At 39.9% G+C, this 16762-nt stretch overlaps 1 protein-coding gene and 3 long non-coding RNA genes across 9 annotated transcripts; 1 reads left to right on the top strand and 3 right to left on the bottom strand.

Annotated features, from left to right (window-relative positions):
* Window positions 1-237: 237 nt before the first annotated feature.
* Window positions 238-4386, top strand: LOC124315715. Of its 3 annotated transcripts, none has more exons than XR_006911590.1 (7): window positions 238-338; window positions 1525-1613; window positions 1676-1800; window positions 2909-3116; window positions 3222-3456; window positions 3565-3813; window positions 3927-4386. It is a non-coding gene; the product is annotated as an uncharacterized LOC124315715 (long non-coding RNA). The 3 variants fall into 3 exon arrangements; XR_006911589.1 differs by having other exon boundaries at window positions 1673-1800; XR_006911591.1 differs by lacking the exon at window positions 2909-3116 and having other exon boundaries at window positions 239-338; window positions 1673-1800.
* An 849-nt stretch (window positions 4387-5235) lies between these two features.
* LOC124315720 lies at window positions 5236-6199 on the bottom strand. Its single transcript, XR_006911598.1, has 2 exons — window positions 6088-6199; window positions 5236-5278 (listed from the first exon to the last, which is right to left on the bottom strand). It is a non-coding gene; the product is annotated as an uncharacterized LOC124315720 (long non-coding RNA).
* A 113-nt stretch (window positions 6200-6312) lies between these two features.
* On the bottom strand, window positions 6313-6782 carry LOC124315790. The gene is made up of 4 exons (XR_006911677.1): window positions 6745-6782; window positions 6562-6664; window positions 6401-6504; window positions 6313-6342 (listed from the first exon to the last, which is right to left on the bottom strand). It is a non-coding gene; the product is annotated as an uncharacterized LOC124315790 (long non-coding RNA).
* A 1733-nt stretch (window positions 6783-8515) lies between these two features.
* On the bottom strand, window positions 8516-15052 carry LOC124315333 (4-galactosyl-N-acetylglucosaminide 3-alpha-L-fucosyltransferase 9-like). 4 transcript variants are annotated; one of them, XM_046780957.1, is made up of 12 exons: window positions 14802-15052; window positions 14150-14313; window positions 13911-14001; window positions 13749-13836; window positions 13596-13674; window positions 12199-12247; window positions 12085-12126; window positions 11257-12020; window positions 11144-11173; window positions 10644-10943; window positions 10294-10584; window positions 8516-9629 (listed from the first exon to the last, which is right to left on the bottom strand). In XM_046780957.1, the coding sequence occupies exons 8-12, from the start codon at window positions 11503-11505 to the stop codon at window positions 9168-9170; spliced, it is 1332 nt and encodes a 443-aa protein (XP_046636913.1). In that variant the 5' UTR covers window positions 11506-12020; window positions 12085-12126; window positions 12199-12247; window positions 13596-13674; window positions 13749-13836; window positions 13911-14001; window positions 14150-14313; window positions 14802-15052; the 3' UTR covers window positions 8516-9167. The 4 variants fall into 4 exon arrangements, with proteins under 4 accessions (XP_046636913.1, XP_046636911.1, XP_046636910.1 ...); XM_046780955.1 differs by having other exon boundaries at window positions 11257-12017; XM_046780954.1 differs by having other exon boundaries at window positions 12085-12247.
* Between the last annotated feature and the right edge of the window lie 1710 nt (window positions 15053-16762).

Genomic DNA, 16762 nt, shown 5'->3' with positions numbered 1-16762 from the left:
GGCTTTTTCCAGTTAAAAAAAAACAACTTTACTTGTAAAATTGACATCTGTTTCTGTTGATTAAATGGAAAAAAGAGATGGGCGTCAAGCCTACACAATTTTCTTTTTACCGTATGCTGAAGGCATTTGAATGGGGAAATTCTATCGAGAGAGGACACTGCAGGTCTGTAGCATGATTGCAGTTTTTAAATATTGTATTATTCCCGCCACTGAACGGAATTTGAAATACGGCAACGCTGAGTTAAGAAAAAAGAAACGGCTTCAAAATGGTGGCTGACTGGTTGTCGTTGATATTTATACTTTCTCGTCGTAATTTCCATTTTTTTCCCCTTATTTTGGTAAGTTCTGTTAGTCTTACATAATTATTTTTTGTCTGAAATTTTTGGTTTTACTTTATCAACATCTCAAACAAGTCAATGAAATAATTGGCTGAAAAATAGAAGGCTATGAAGTCCTTCCACGTGTCCTTAGATTAAAAAATTATTTTCGTTGAGATTTGATTGAAATACCTTTGTGTTTCATTTATCGTATCTTATCAATCAGTAAAAGAAATCAAGTGACAATTTTTAGGATTTTTGGGAGTGAATTCACTGCTCAACTTTGATTGTTGAAAAAGCTTTTCGAGTAATTTTTCATCGAAGTTTTGTTATACTCTGCAAAAGATTGAAGCTCCATTAGGGTCTTAGTTTAATCAAATCATGTACATGCAAGATAGAAGTTCTATGGAAATGTGGGAAAGTGGTGCTTACGATATTGATAGAGATTGATAAAACCTAGTTTAGTAAAGAAGTTGGATTTCTCAGTGTTGCCATCAGTTTGCATTACAGGTTTCCAGGAGTATCATGACTGAATGATTTTTAATCTCATTCAAAATCAAAGATTTATTTCTAGTTCTGCTTATCGATAACCATTTTGCTGTCTTAATTGCCACATTTTTTCAAAGTCTTTTCTGCTGATAGTGTATATTTACAGAGATGCTTGATTTAACAGCCTAACTGTGAAAAGGCCAAAAATAATGTCTAATTCGGAAGAGCTTGTCAGCTTGACCTCCATTTGGAATTAAACCTTCTAATCCAATTCAGTTGTGCAATTTTCATGAAAATCATTCTTCATGCTATCTTAATGCATCCGACATGTCAAATTGTCAACCTAGTTGGAATTCAGCTTATCCGATCAATTAGGAAAAGTCAAATTGTCGGTCTCTTGTGCCCGAAAGACTCGAATGAAATATTTGGTTTTCCAGTTCCAGTTTTCTATTGTCAGTACTCACATTTACAATTCGAAGTGAAGTAATGGAGGTTTGATTCACCCATCGGGGGGAAAGACGCAATAATCTGTTTATCACATGTGAATTTTTCCTGGATGGGTGAAGCAGATTTCATATTAAACGTCAATTCTTTATAGTTCAACCTATTATTTTCTTCTTATCCCACCACAGTTGTACAAAAATGTTTAAATCACTGGGTGCAGTGGCAGTTGGTGTTATTTGTTTATATGCAGATATTATTTTATATATTCATGTAGCTTTGTCGAAGGAAATGGCAGTCTGGAAGAAATTGAAGATGGGGAATCGAATGCATACCGTCCATCATACGAAAGGCGTAAATCACCAGGTAATAGTAAACGTTTTTATTTACTTTTCCGTAACTAATGAGTATATTATACCTTTTAGCAGATCTGGAAACGTAAAGGTGAATGAATTTCGTCATTACTGGTGCAAGCATCAGACGATCAGAGCCTGATAAAACGACTGTACACACTTCCCATTCCTGCCGGGACATTTCGTCAAATTCTTTCAAGGTAAATGTAGCGGTTCTCTTGAATAAGAGGTAGGGGGTAAGAAACAAATCATCGCCCATCGGTGCAGCCGGAAATTTTAGTTGTCAAATTTTCACTGGTCGTTAGGTTGCTGTTCCAACAGTGTTAGTACATGTAAGATTTAGCCAGTAGTTTTGTTATTGCATTACATTACAATAGCATAGACATGGGAGCAGTGGGAGACAACATGGAGGGACAATCGGACATGTGAAGAGAGTGAGAATTGAACTTGGGGCATTTGGAAACGACAAAAGTTCATTTCATGATATTCCCTTATCTTTAATGGGCCCTTATCTTCCTGGCGCAGACTGTTGTTGATTCCATCAGGCGTTAGTGTATATTAAATGGGGGAAAGTTGTTTCAAGCTTCTTTTTGAATGTTGGGGTATTGAAACACAAGAAACATTAGATCTCAATGAAGGGCGTCAATAGATGTTCTATTTGATGAGAACAAAACAACTTAATCATATTCAATTTTCCTAATTTAAAGGGAGGCGTTCTGGAGATTGACGAAATCTCTTGCTAGGGCTGTTCACAATCCATTGGGTCGATCACACAATATTGGCCTCTAAATGTAACTAAATGACAAAGCATTGTTGTAATCATGATTCCACCCCTGTTTAAATATTATGGGACTGAGTAACTACAAAGATTGATCAAGCGTTAACACTTTTGCAACTTTTGAGAATTTATTGACTAAGAAAGGAGGTTTCTAACAAGGGTCAACTGTGCTCATCATGAAATGAATATGGATTGATAATGTGTTTGAAACTTTATCGATAAGTTTGCAGTAGAATATCTTCAAAATCCCCGGCAAAGTCAACCTGCAGAAGGTAGAGGCCAGTTTGCATGTCCTTCACTTTCGAAGGTCTCGGAGATCATTACGTAAAACTGTCAATGTTGTGGTGTAGAGGTTGGGTAAGAACGGAAAGTTTTACATAACCATTTGGTATTCATTTTGATAATTTTTTTTGTAAACCCATCCCCAGTTACGTCAACCTGTGGGAGGAAAGGCCAGTTTGTATCTCATTCAACCGAAGGTCACGGAGATCATTACATAAAATTGGTAAAACTTTCATGCAGTGGTGTAGAGGTTAGGTGAGAACGACACGTGTTGCAACATTATCAAGTAGGTCTACAATTGCCCCAAGGCTTAAGTTGAGAGGTAAGGGTGAGAAAAAGTCGTATAAAAGGAGAGAGAAAAGGCCACAGAGATCAGTCGTGTGACCATCTCTGACACGGCAACAACTACAGGGTCTCCAACTGCCTGCTTCATAGCATATCAGTTCGCAATCATGGGTAAACATTCAGTTTAAATTCAAGTCGTGAATGAATTCTATCTTGTTTTTAGTTGTTGATTCAGTCATATTCGAAAATTTATTTTTCAATTTGTTTATTTTAAAGTTAACTATGGCGCCGTTCTCCTTTTGGGTGTTGGATCGTTGATTGCCGTGGTGACCACTGGTTTACTGATGTCTCCTGCGCATGTTGATAACGAGCCTCAGCAGCGAAAGAATACTACATCACGCCGCCTCCTTACTAATCAACAACGTTAACATCTAGTTACTGAACGAAGGCCTCCACACCAATGCTCCTGAGTATTAAACACCTTATCGCTGCTCCATCTTAGGAAACATGGGTAAATATTCTATTTGTTTTTTATACAAGTTGTGAATCATTCCAAAATTATATTTGTTAATTTACTAGTTATAACCGACAATTAATGTTTAAATTATTTACTGTCTAGTCAACTGTGGATCGTGCCTCTGTTGGGTGTTGGATCGTTGATGGCTGGGGCGACCACGGGAGTACCGATGTCTTTTGGGTATGTTGGATACCAAACAGCAACGCCGCCACCTTACTACACAACTAAGTCAACATACGTAACATCTACTTAATACACCGAGGCTCCCAAGTACTACTATTCAAGCTACTACCAAACTGAGGCTACTGTTTACTACACCAAGGCAACCGAGTATTACGCTAAAACCACATGGTAAATATTCTGTTTATTCATTGAGTTTTGTCTCAATTAATTCATTGTTACATACTGTTTTTTTAATTTGTCAGTTATTGATGAAATTAATTTTTCAAATTACTTACCTCCAGTTAACTATGGCGTCGTTCTGCTGTTGATTGTTGTATCCTTGATGGTTGTATCCTTGATGGTTGGGTCGACAACGGGTGTACCGATGTCTCGTGGGTATGGCGGATAACAACCCGCAACGCCGCCGTCTTACAGCACGACAAAAAATACGCAAGAACCGAATACTAAACCGCCAAGGCCCCAGAGTAGTACACAACAACTTATGATGTCCTGAACTACTACACCAAAGCCCCAAAAAATAACTGTCCGATTTACACCACGAGGAGAGCGGAGTACTACACCACGAGGGGAGCGGAGTACTACACCATAAACCACGCAACTTGCTACATGGAGGTTCCTAAATGCTAGAGCCGAAATTTCCATTTGATTTTATTAACATTTGTCGGTTGTCTTCATGGTCATTCGTCACTGGGAACTAATTGTTGAACCCAAATGAGAAAATAAAAATTCTAATGCGGGTAATTCTATTGTAAGACTTTTGGTAGTAACTTAAAGCCTGTCATTTGTCGTCATTTGTTAGTTGTCTATTGGTGTTGGAACTTCTTAAAGGCCAATATCCTGCGTTGTGATATGTCTGTTTCATATTTTGGAGGTTACTACTGCCTTAGTCGATATGCATACGGACATGTTCTTGTGTTTTGACGATGTTACAATGGTAGGTTACGAAAGAAACTTGTAACTGTTGATTTTGGTAAGTCTTAAATGTAGTAGGCAAGTAGATAAACTTTGTATAAAATGAAAGACTTTGAAGTTGAGATAATTCCTAAACAAAACTTGGTATAAATTAAAAGACAATGAACAAAAAACTTATAAAAAGAATTGTTATAATGTCCCACCTCCACCCACAATTCCACCACTTTTTACAGTCACATATACATACACTTAAGTTAACCCGTTGGCTGCCACGCCATACAACCCGTAGGTTATACTCTAGTCTACTACTCTGCGCGCCACGTCTGAAGGATCCATGACCAAGTGGAACTTGCCATTGCTGACAAGTCCGTGCTGACAAGGGGGGGGGGGGGGGACTAAGGTGCATTGCCTTATAACAGGCTTGCCTTGCGGCAAATGTTGGGCTTGGCGACTCTCCGACTCCGCGGCTTTTAGACCACGAAACCGAACAGCGCGGCCCGTGCAGGGGAGAACAAAGGCGTGGCAGACAACGGGTTAACTAACACAACACAAACGAAATAATACCAACAATACGATGATCCACATTGATGACGAGTCTCGGTGTCGGTCGCGATTCGACCGAGTTTCGTTCGCACCAGGAGCAGGGGCAACATCCGACAGAGACCAGTGACGATTGTCAAAGATGAGAAAATCCATCTTCTCGACGTCTCCTCTGCATTACCTGAATCAAGACAAACAATTCTATTAAGTGACATGCCAATAAAAGTTACATAATAAATATAGGCACATCGATCTGGTTTTTTAGCTCAAAGATTTAAAAATGCAATTTTTTAAACTTAAAATCAAGCTTGCAATATTGAGAACTGTAAACAGAACAAAGCTCACTTGCTAGTCTTTAACAAAAATTCCGGAAGTATACCGGAAGTAACCACAGCGCCTCAACCATTGAGCTGTCGTCAAATTAAACCACATATTCGTGATCTCCATTAAATTTGGGGTCGATAAAGAGTGATTTAAACGAAATCCAAAATTTGGCCGAAATCGAGAATTTTCCTGAACTATAGTTCAGGAAAATTTCCAAACCGGAAGTACGCGTACGGACAAATAAAAACATGAACTTTACCAAAAATTCGACGAGGATCACGAATACGTGGTTCTTTTGTGCCTCGCATGAATATTTACTGAATTACTGACTGAAATGAGCAAACCGGAAGTAGAAAAAAAAGCAAAATATCGAAAATTTAACAAGTGAGCTTTGTTGCTGGAATAATAATCGTCAGTTATCACTAAATATTTCAACAAAATAACTGCCGATAAATGTTAAAAGAGATGTGCAAAGTAACTGAAACTGACTGCTTTGACAGCTGCAAATTATCAAAGAGCCATCTAGCGTTAGAAAAAAGCAACTTCCAAGTAAAACTTCGTTGGCGCGTAAAAGGGCCTGATTTTGGAAACTATTACACAGACAGAGTCTAACGCAACTATTGGTATTGGTAGATAACCTACGAAAATAAGTGAATTGTTGGGTACCTGGGCATAATCCCGTGGTGAGTGACTGCAGGTGTGTAACAGCGGACGGAAGCGATCACTGAAGTGGTCCAGAAACTCGCCAAGTTTCCAGTGAAGTACAACAAATTTAGAAGCAGTGAAGCTGAGCGTGCGTCGCGAAGATAAGGATGAAGAAGAACGTTGGTGGAAGTCCCTCTTCCGTCATGGACACAGGTCAGCATTGGCACAAGAATCTCCGTGCCAGGACCACACGATTCCATAAAGAAACTGCGTGCTCTGTGAAAAAAAAAAAAAAAAAATTTACAATGAAATATGACAATGAATTAATCTTTACCTTTTTTACAAGAACACTAAAATGTTCATGATGACAAAACCATAAAAATGGAATTCACAGCAACCAACAGCATAACTCCACATGTCGAGATAAATTTCCTGATGCTAAAGAAAGTGTCATGAGTGTTGCAGTAGGTGGTGATAGTGTGTATTTTTGCTTACCTTTATCATACAGGTGATGAATTTAGAAAGGCATTTGACTTTCATCAAGCAGATCTGGTACATACATGGCAGGTCACTTCACACTCTTCATGTCTCTGAAACTCTAAGTGGAAATGGGACAGGGAAATTATCTTTGTTATTTACAAATTAACACACATTAACCTATGAGAAATAAAACTCTACCTATCCCTCAGCTGGGTTGCCTTCTTAACAGAAGTAGAAACAGCCATAACAAAAAACATGCTGTTGCAGGGTATGCCACCAAAATTGCGAGATTCAGAAAATATCCTATGGTTCATGAGCAAGAATACCTATGTTATATGAAAATCTGAATTGTAATCGTCTGGTAGCAGTAATGGGGAAATACCTTATCTCGGCACATTTGTATTACACTATGTGTATGCTTCAAACATGAGTTTTAGGCTTTAGACAGCATTGAGGATCTAATGGATGGAAATTGATTGAGCGCTAAGTCAACTTGTTGGAATGACTCGCAGCTTATGCATCTAGAATTTGAGGAAATAAGTTGGTACAGTATAAAAATAAGGAAACTAGGTCAAGATAAACGTACACATGATACCGAAGTTCAATTTGGTATTTGAAATCGCAGGAATATAAGTATAAATTAGCAACAATTTGTTTCGCCATGTTTCATGATGCAGGAACAACAAGGGCGACAATGCGACATCTAGTAATGCATTTTTGAATTTTACACGAATTTAAAGAATCCATTGGTTCGGTTTAAAAGAAAAATCTGCATCTGAAAGATTATTACTTTTGTAGGTGTATTATTTAATATTTTGACAATTTCTAACAGCCATTCAATTCAAAGCTATCCAGTAAACCATTACTTTTTTAAAAAGGTATTTGGACACCCAAGGACAATCTTTTTAGACAACCAAAAGACTTTAAGTCTTTTATAGCACCCTAAACTGTTATATCAAATCAAAAGCAATCCACTTTGATTTTCCTAAAAAAAAAACCTCGGCGGAAAATTTAGAACTACATGCACAATCAGTTTCTGGTATTATGGAAATTCTCCAAAAGTAAACCGGAAATACGGCCCTGTTTGCGGGTGCCTAAAGTAATGGTTCGATTAATATTAATGTCCTGCAGATTACAGTTCTAATAGCAAAGAAACCCGATAGCCAGCTGTTACTTTTTTCCCCCCTAGCTCTTAATCATTTCGTCCTGGTTGTGTGAGCCCATTTCTGCTATATTTACGTACCCATTTATGTAAATTGTGATATGTGACACTTACCGCACAGAATTCAGAAACTGAGAGTCGAAATGCTTTTTTGAATGTAATAATTGCATACCTTAAAATATCGGGGAAAACCCTTATGAATAGGTTAGGCATTATTCGGCTCAAAAGAGCATTCCGTTGAAAATTGAAAACAAAATGAAAATTTTACGACTAACATGAAAGGCAAGCGCTACAAACTTGGTAATGACACGTTACCTCCAAATCGTCCGTTGGCGATATCACGAAACTATAAGCCGATCAATCACGAGAAAGGCCACTGTGCACATTTCCCAAGGCGTAAAACATTTCGAAACCGCCGCAAGAAGAAGCTACAAAAGGTTAGCAAACGTATGCATCACATATTGTCGTAACACTTGCAGAAGTGACGGTCAGTATGTGAACACTTTGACCGAGTTACTTCTCGTTGCAACTCCCGTAACTCGGAACAGTTTCTTTTTTGTCTTTTCTGCTGGTCCCCACGAAAGAAAAACTGTAAATTTACGACACCATGAGTCCGTTAAGGAAATGTTTGTCTAACTCTCGGATAAAGCATTTTTAAGAGCTACACACAGATGACAGGTGGTAGACAACAGAGATAAATCGTCTGCTGCGACGTTGTCAGATGTTGTTGATGAAAGTTCATCGCGTCAGCGAATCTGTTCAAATCTTCAACTCTTACCTTTGAGAGACGACACGAAATGAGAATTCTGGTGGGAAAACATTTATTTGATCAGACTTCATCACATTGGATGTGCCCACGGACAGAAACAGCTGACAACAAACGTCAGAGGGCCACTAATTATACATTCACTTGATACCGTAACAATAAACGAACAGCTTGTATAGCACACACCGTATTTCAGCCAACATTAATCTTTTCTTTATTTCCCTACAAATCGAGTGTAACGGAACTCTACTACCGGAAAGGCAAATTCTTAAAAACATTTTTTCGATAGAAAAAATAGCGATGGACAAATAAAAAAAACCTTTTCACAATATGAAACGATGTAGCGCAAAGTCAGCACATATTCTTCTTCTCGACCAGATTCTCGTTTTAAAATGTTAGGACACAACAAATTCAATTTTATCTCATAAATAAGCAAAAAAATGGCCGTCGATTGGCGGTTTCAGCGCGTTTAGGATGTTACACAAATTGGCAATTCAAACCGGCATAAACTAGTAATCGTATAATTAATTGTTCGAATGTGGAGGGATTAAGGTTGTTTCTCAATTGGAACAACAATGGGGCTGAAGCAAGCAGATGACGCGCACCATCGTTTCTTTTGATTGAAATTTGAATAAAAAAAAAAAAAGGTTTTTGAATTTAATTCCACACGTACCACATCACGGCGACACTTAATTAGTGGAGTGAATTGGACGCCACCGGCTCTAGATTGTTGCTGACGGTGAGATTGAAGTGATAATTGGAGGTGCAAGTGACTTCCTCGGCCCACCATCGCTGGACGTCGGAATAGGCCTGCGACTCGATGGGTCGGTGTAGCATCTGGCACAAGTTGCACCATCCGTCGGTAGGGAACCTGTCCACCATGTAGTCTTGATTCCACGAGAAATAGTTCTGGTACAGATGGTCGTTCTGGTGCAAGAGCCACAGGTACTCGGCCAACTCCTTTGGCGAGCCGAAATCGCGGGCGTTGACGTAGGAATAGCTGGGGGCGTAGGCCCGGTAGTCGGCCTCACCGTAGACGACGGGCACGACGCCATTCTCCAGCGCCGTGTACAATTTCTCCGAGACGTAGTCTGTGCACAGGGAATTCTCAAAGGCCAGCACGAACTTGTAATCTTCACGGAGCATCTTCATGCACTGCAGAGAAAATAAAAAAACAATCAAGAATTTAATTTCCATTTTCTCGACATTTTTCTCATGAATTCATACGACACAAACGTGGGGGGTTAGAAAATGCAGAAGCTCACTCACGCCAGTAAGGGATATAAATCCCTGTCAAGTCTTAAGAAAAGGCAGCCCGGCACTAAAATACATGGCGGATCGTGAAAGGATTTTTTATAAAAGAGAGAGAGAGTATAATGCATCCCGACAAAGGCAAATAAAACCCTCCATTGCTGCCGGTGGGGGACGAAAAGTACCGCAAGGTCACGTTCAACGATTCTCCCGCGGGTAAAGTCGAGTGGATATTATGCACACACAATATAACCAAGGTAATTGGGTACGTTGTTTTTATTGGCCGAATAAAAATAAATAAAGTAGGAGATGAAGTAGGAGGAATTGTTTTAGCATTCACGCAATAGTTCTTTTTTTCCTTTTTATTTTTTTATCTGGTGGCGAGTGAACAAAATGATTAACATCCCACAACATTCGAAAGTGGTTTTTTCGGTTAAGTTCTTTTTGTTTTCGGTAGTTTTTTTTACGGGTTTTCGCCGACGAAATCATCTGGAAAAATATTTCGGTGGGACCCTACACGCAGAACGCACGCAGAGAGAGAGACAAAGTTAAAAGGGATATCACGCACCTGTTCGTGACTGCCGCAGTATTTGTGACCGCACCCGCCGTAAATGTCGACAGAGATGTGCCTGGCCAACTGGCGCACGTAATTTTCCCGCCGCACCGACGTAGGGCAAGTGGACGTAATCCAGGCGACGAGCTTCTTCTTGTGCGGAATCCGACGCTGCACAGAGTTGGCCGTCGGACGCGTTTTGCCGTAACTCTTGCGCATCGTTTTACTGGCCACCAGAGATCCGAATGGATAGCGATGAATAATATCTGAATCTCGGCGGTAAGTCATTGTCCAATTGAATTTGTCCTTGAATAATTAAATCGTTGTTATGTAATCTTCTTTTTTTAACTTTTGAATAAATTTACTTGTAAGAATTTCGGGATGGGAGCCAAATTGACTGGCGATGTAAAGGAATAAAAGATCCAGCGCTGGTGATCGAAACGAACGGGCGGCATGTCGGAGATGTTGAGATTTCCCGAATGGAAAATGATGGCGTGTGACTCATTGAGCAACAACCTGTCGGTGGTTGTTTTGCAGTTGGAAACTCGGCAGCCGGCCGTCTCGAACGGTCTTGAACCCAATCCGAAATCGAAACTGGCGCTTCCGTGGTATTTCGTCCAGAAAAGGATTATCTTTGGTTCACCATCTGACGAATCCACGGCTCGCTGTACATACGCCATCAATCAAATCAAATATCAAAATTTAGAATTGCCACATCGGAAAACCAAAAACACAAAAAGCGTCTAGTAATGCCATTGAAGTTGGGAAAGAACAAAAACGTATCACCAAAAAGGTTTTGGTATGACATAAAAGGCATTCGAAGCGTTTACGTTATCAGCTGAAATTCTATCTAGAAATAACTCACCCGTTCACGCGGGTGAATTTCCATCGGTTTCTGTAACAAAATAACAACCCGAGAAATACTTAATTCAGTGAATGAAACGGTGAAAAGGTCGTTGAACGACGAGTGAACATTACCTTTGGTTCCCAGTTGTGGAAACTGTAGTGCAGCTCGGAATCTATTTCGTCGTGATCGTGATATTCGCCGTTGGAGCGGAGTCCGATGAGACACAGGCACATGAGCGACGAAACCAAGGCGTAATATCCGGAATTGCGGGTCAGATTGAGCTGGATGCTGTTCCAGTAGCGGTTGAACCTGCGGTTGTTGACGAACGGCCGTTTCATCTTCTCCAGCATCGTCTGCCGGGCGCTGATTTGCGACTCCATCGTCGACGGGCGTCGCACTAGAACAGAAATCCGCGTCGGCTGGTCCAAACTTCCCACGACGGAAAGGTACGAATTCCTCGTGACGGACGGAATGCTGGAAAAACACAAAATTTCGCTCGGAAGGAGTTGTGTATCGTTCAGACGGCCGGCGCTGACTGAGACGAAAGACGACGGACCCGACTGGTTTTTTCTTTTAAAAAGACGTTCAACTCTTCCCTCCCTACGGAGATGAACCTCCTTGTCTTTTTGGGTTGGATCTTCTCCAGCTCACACACACACATGGTCTCTCTCTTGTGCGTGTGCATAGACCTTCCCGTTAGTGTTTGGCTATATAAATTCAAGGACAATCGCCCCTCGGCAACCCGCCGTTCCCTTCTGCTGCGTCCATTTCTCGGTGGTTCCAGTCTTCTTCTTTTTTTCAAAAAAATTTAATTGCCGCCATAACGTGAGCGCTGTAATATTCAACTACGGAATAAGATTGATGATCTCGGTCCATTCGATTCGCGTCTGATCTGCTGACGATAACAGAAAAAAAATTAATAAATAAAACCTTCCGGCTTGTAAACGTTTTATAAATACCGAGAAATGTTGGTGTCGTCATGCACGGAAATGATTGACCAACTACAAGGTGATGGAGCGAATTTGTTTGCACAAAGAGTTAACTTTTTCTTAAGGTCGTAGTTCAATTTTTACCTTGAAAGACGGACACCTTGCCTGGTTAAGTTGTTATAGCGCCCAAACCCTGATTTTTTAAAATGGAAAGTAAAGATGCGTTTCGAATTAGAAAACCGGTCAAACTTGATTCTTTTAAAACAATTAAAAATAAACTTTTGGTTTCTTCAAGGAAAAAAGAGGCGATTTTCATCGCTGTGAGACGAAGCTTAACAATGCGGGTCTCCAGACGCCAAAAATAAAAAAAAAGATTTCTCCGAAGCAAATGCAAATGAAATGACGGTTCAAATTAATGTCGACGACCTTTTTTCTGAACATTTCGGATAATAAAGGTGAGGTGGTTTCATACGACATTCGGCGACATTTTTAAAATAAAAAAGTTAACAATAATATTAAAAAGGGGGAAGATTTAAATCGAACTTTCTCGGGATTGGAATGTCTTAATTCCTTCTCTCGATGTTTGTCTTCTTTGAAATCCAGGAAATTCATTCCCAGGTGTCGCCATTCCGCAAAGTCGAATGGGAACGGCCCATCTCAGCGGGCATAGGGCGTCTTTAAACATATTGTTCGATAGCAAACTCTACAGTCTACCCAAATAGGAAATGTACAAATCATTCCCAGAACTGTTGAAATTTCCCAATTTTTATTAGAAACACAAATCAACCCAAAAAGTTAAAAATAAACCTGCACGAACAATTCCCGTTTTCAGTTGTACGTATGGTGAGATCTAAGAAAAAAAAATCAAAGAAGAAGAAGAAGGTAAACGAGGGTCTTGACCGAGTGAAAAAACTTTTTGGGGTCTAACCGGGTGGGCTGTACGCTAAAAACAGCAGCAGCAGCAGCGGAGGCGGCAGATGGTTGATTACGAAACAACAACCAGCCCCTGTCTGCGCGTCTGCACTTGATGGTCTTGAACTTTTCTCTTGGCTATTTTTCTCCGAATGGCCTAGATTGATATTTACTTCTGAGTAAACATAATGAATTTAATGATGCGGTTCTTCGTCGCAAAAAAAAAAAAAAAAAAAAAAAAACAGAAACCACTTTGAGGCCTTAAAAAAATTTGTGTTCCTGTCACGCGCCATTCATCCACCCCGTGGGAAATTCCCCGAAAAAAAAAAAGAAAAATTTTAATTCCAAATGAATACGGAGGGGTCTTTGAAGTTAATTCACAGCCTGGCAATGCGACGTATGCGAAAAATGTGAGACGAAAAGAGTCTAGACGCATTAGAAGCCAATCACAAATCAAACGACGAGTAATTATTACGTAACAAATAAAAGAGTCATAGAAAAAGGCAAACAGCTGTTTGACGAAAATCGTCGATAGAGTCGGGCGGGGGGGTCTCTTAAAATACTTGAACGCTACTAGAATTCACGTAGGAAATGACAGAGAAAGAAATGCCGAAATTTTTTTTCGTTACCTTTACGGCGTATTTACATAGCGGGTTGCCACCGCGACCCATTACTGCGTAAACTTTTCTTGCCAGCCCTCAATCTCAACTAAAAAATAAAATAAAAAATGTTAGCCTTCTTAGACACACACACACCAATAAAAAGAACGGTAAAAATATAACCAGCGGGACATCCGATTGATATGTTGGTTGGAGTATCAAAATTTTACTATTCGTTCCGGACTCGGCTCATTCATCAAAGTCCAATTTTCTGCAAAAATAAATAAATAAAAAGAAGAATCACGCTCAGGAGAATGGCCATCTGTCTTGGCATTCTTTCTTTACTTTGGTGTGGTGTAGTCAGATGTTTTCGTCCGCCCATTTTTTCTGGGTTAAGTGTATGGTACCACCACACGCATTGACATCGTTTGGAAACCTATAGGCCAGTCGATAGTTAAAATATTATGCTTGATGCATTAAAAGAGATTTTAGATCTTTTTTTTTTTTTTTTTTTTTTTGGGGGGGGGGGATTGAGATCTATGGTGTTTTAGGTAAACGGGAAAAAAACAAATACGAGACGTCACCTGTTGGTTTTTCTCGAGGGATGTCCGTCCGGCTGGATAATTTACGACCTTCATTTTGTTTCTTCTTCTTCTTCTTCTCTCTCACGCGCTAAAAAACTTCTTCCGCTGTTCGTCCGTTCCTATTTTTACATTTAGCCCATCAGCTAGAAGGGGGCAGTATCAACCTGTAAAAAGAGACAAAAACAAAACCGTCTTTGTTAATGAGTTGGATATTTTTTCGGTCGTTAATCTTCTTTTTGACTTGGTTGTTTTTCATCCGCTCTGTTTGAGCCCGGAGAGATCCATCTCGTGGAACGAGAGCACAAGTGTCGCAAGAAAATCCGAGACTTTGTTGTATTTTGAGTAATAAAAAAGAAATGAATGGGCGACTCTACAAAGAATCATTAAAAATGTCTTTTTAAAAAGAAATCGTTAAAATGTTCTGTAGGGAACGGGATGATATCACCGTTCCCGCGTCATCAACATTTTAAAAAAATTCGAAAAGATTTTGTTTTTTGTTTGGAAATGACATAAGAATAAAGTTGAGCTTTGCGTGCACAAAGTCTGCCCTTGTTTTTTTACGACATGGGTCGTCATTAATGTTTTGGAGCATCGCATCTTCCATATGAAAAACATCTCATTTCACTCAGACGGATGATGCATTTGCGTTTACCTGTTTACGCTTTTGCTGGCTGACGTTCAATGACCCCCGAGAGAGAGAGAGACTGGCTCACGATTCACGCCGGCCTTGGCAGTTCCGGCGGCGTTTTTTTTTTTTTCATTACGTCGCATGACTTTGGAGGTTTTTCCCCTCCTTTTTCACGACTAGACGGCGATGGAAATTTGTATTTGTTTGTCAAATCAAAGTTGGTGTGCGGATGACACCCGCCCACACGCCTCCGTCGATGACACAGCGGTGAAAACCTTTGCAGACAAAAGAAAAAGACAAATTTAGACAATCCGCAATCGCAAGTTTATCCGCCGGATCGAATAGTTTTTTTTGCTATAAAAAATAAAGAAAATAGAATTCACCGGGTGATTTAAATAATGGCTTCGAGGAAAAGTTACGAATGACGTTCATAAATAGCAGGTATCCGCACGCGCGTTCATCCAGCTGTTAGAGTGGTAAGAGGGAGGATTTTTTTGTTCTGGTGGGATTTTGGGGGGTGAAAAAAAGGAACGAGGGCGTTCCAAGGTTTCGCCTTTTTCACAGGTGACCTATGCGGATGCCGGAATAGTTATATACCTTACACGAAACAACCCAAAAGACAACAATTCCTACGGAATTTGAGGAATACAATTACAGTAAAGTGATGATTACGCTCTCGTGAAATGCAATCGTGGCATAGCTGCGAGTACTGCAGAAAAGAAATGTGGGAGAGACGTACTGATTTACGGTTATTTCCCGTCCAGCCAAAAGGAGGAGGTTAACTCGGCTGGCGTCTCGAATGCTGAACCACGCGAAGAATGTTTTGTTTTCCCGGGCTGGCGTAATAATATGAAACGATAAAAAGAAAAGAAATAAAAAATTATTTGAATAAATTTGCAGCAAAGTCATATTCTATGCAGATATCCAAAGTTGGGCCATAAAAGGAATTACAAGAACAAGGAAAATGGGTATTCCTCATCCTTGTTTAACATTGGTTACACCGCCGACCGAACTGTTTCGTTATCGGGATTGAATGTCAATCGTCGTTTGAGATCATGGCGAAAAGGAATTTACAATAAAAGTTCCAAGAAAACGGCTTTTCGCTTTCTATGGAGAATGTTACGAATACAATTATAAGTGCAGTATCGTGTCCTTTTACAATGACTTCAGATTTCAGAAAGAATAAAGTCCGTTTTTTTAACGAGAATTTGTCTCGACAAAGTATAAATAAAAGTTGCTTAAATTCACTAGAATCTTTGAACTGTTCAAAATTTACATGAAAAAGTGCATACTCGTGTCCACTCTTTTCTTTTTCAAGAAACAAAATTTTATAATTAGCGTTTGTTTAGATCAAAAGCTTTTACACGGATTGTAACAATAAGAGCTGGATATCCACCATTGGGGATAGTGAAGACCCAACTCTTGTGTGTTGCGTACCGTCATGACTCTGCAGGGCTCCGAGAACAAAGTTCCTAGTTGTTGAAAAGTAAAAAGAAAAAACTATTCAAACCATAAGAAGAAAAGCGGGAAAGAAAAGGGTGGCGTTTCATCTCTGGCGCCGCGTCACTTCTCATTATTTCGTTCCTTTTTTTTTCGCTTGAAACGCACAAATGGTCTGATGATGCATTCAAATGAGGAGGGGGGTGTGTCCAAACGCTGTGCCCAGCCGAATCCCCCATGAGCTCAGCAGGGAACATCATAAAAATAAATAATAAAAAAAAGTTAGGCTAATGACAGGTATAATCAGCTTGCATGATCGAAAAAAATATATGCAACCCTTTCTAGTCGGGCGGAATGACTGGGCGCAATGTGTAAGTGAGGCAAATAACATGCATCGCACGCACAGCTTTAAAATAAAAGGGAATATTCACATCATTTCATGACATGCAAATAACAGAAGAAGAAAAAGCCAGGCTACACGTTCAATATGTGCTAATATTACTTGACCATTATTGGGCTGGTTATTTCTTAACGACTCCTCTACG

Source organism: Daphnia pulicaria, chromosome 11, assembly GCF_021234035.1.
Source record: "Daphnia pulicaria isolate SC F1-1A chromosome 11, SC_F0-13Bv2, whole genome shotgun sequence".
NCBI classification, from domain to species: Eukaryota; Metazoa; Arthropoda; class Branchiopoda; order Diplostraca; family Daphniidae; genus Daphnia; species Daphnia pulicaria.
This window is presented reverse-complemented; position numbering and strand designations above follow the sequence as displayed.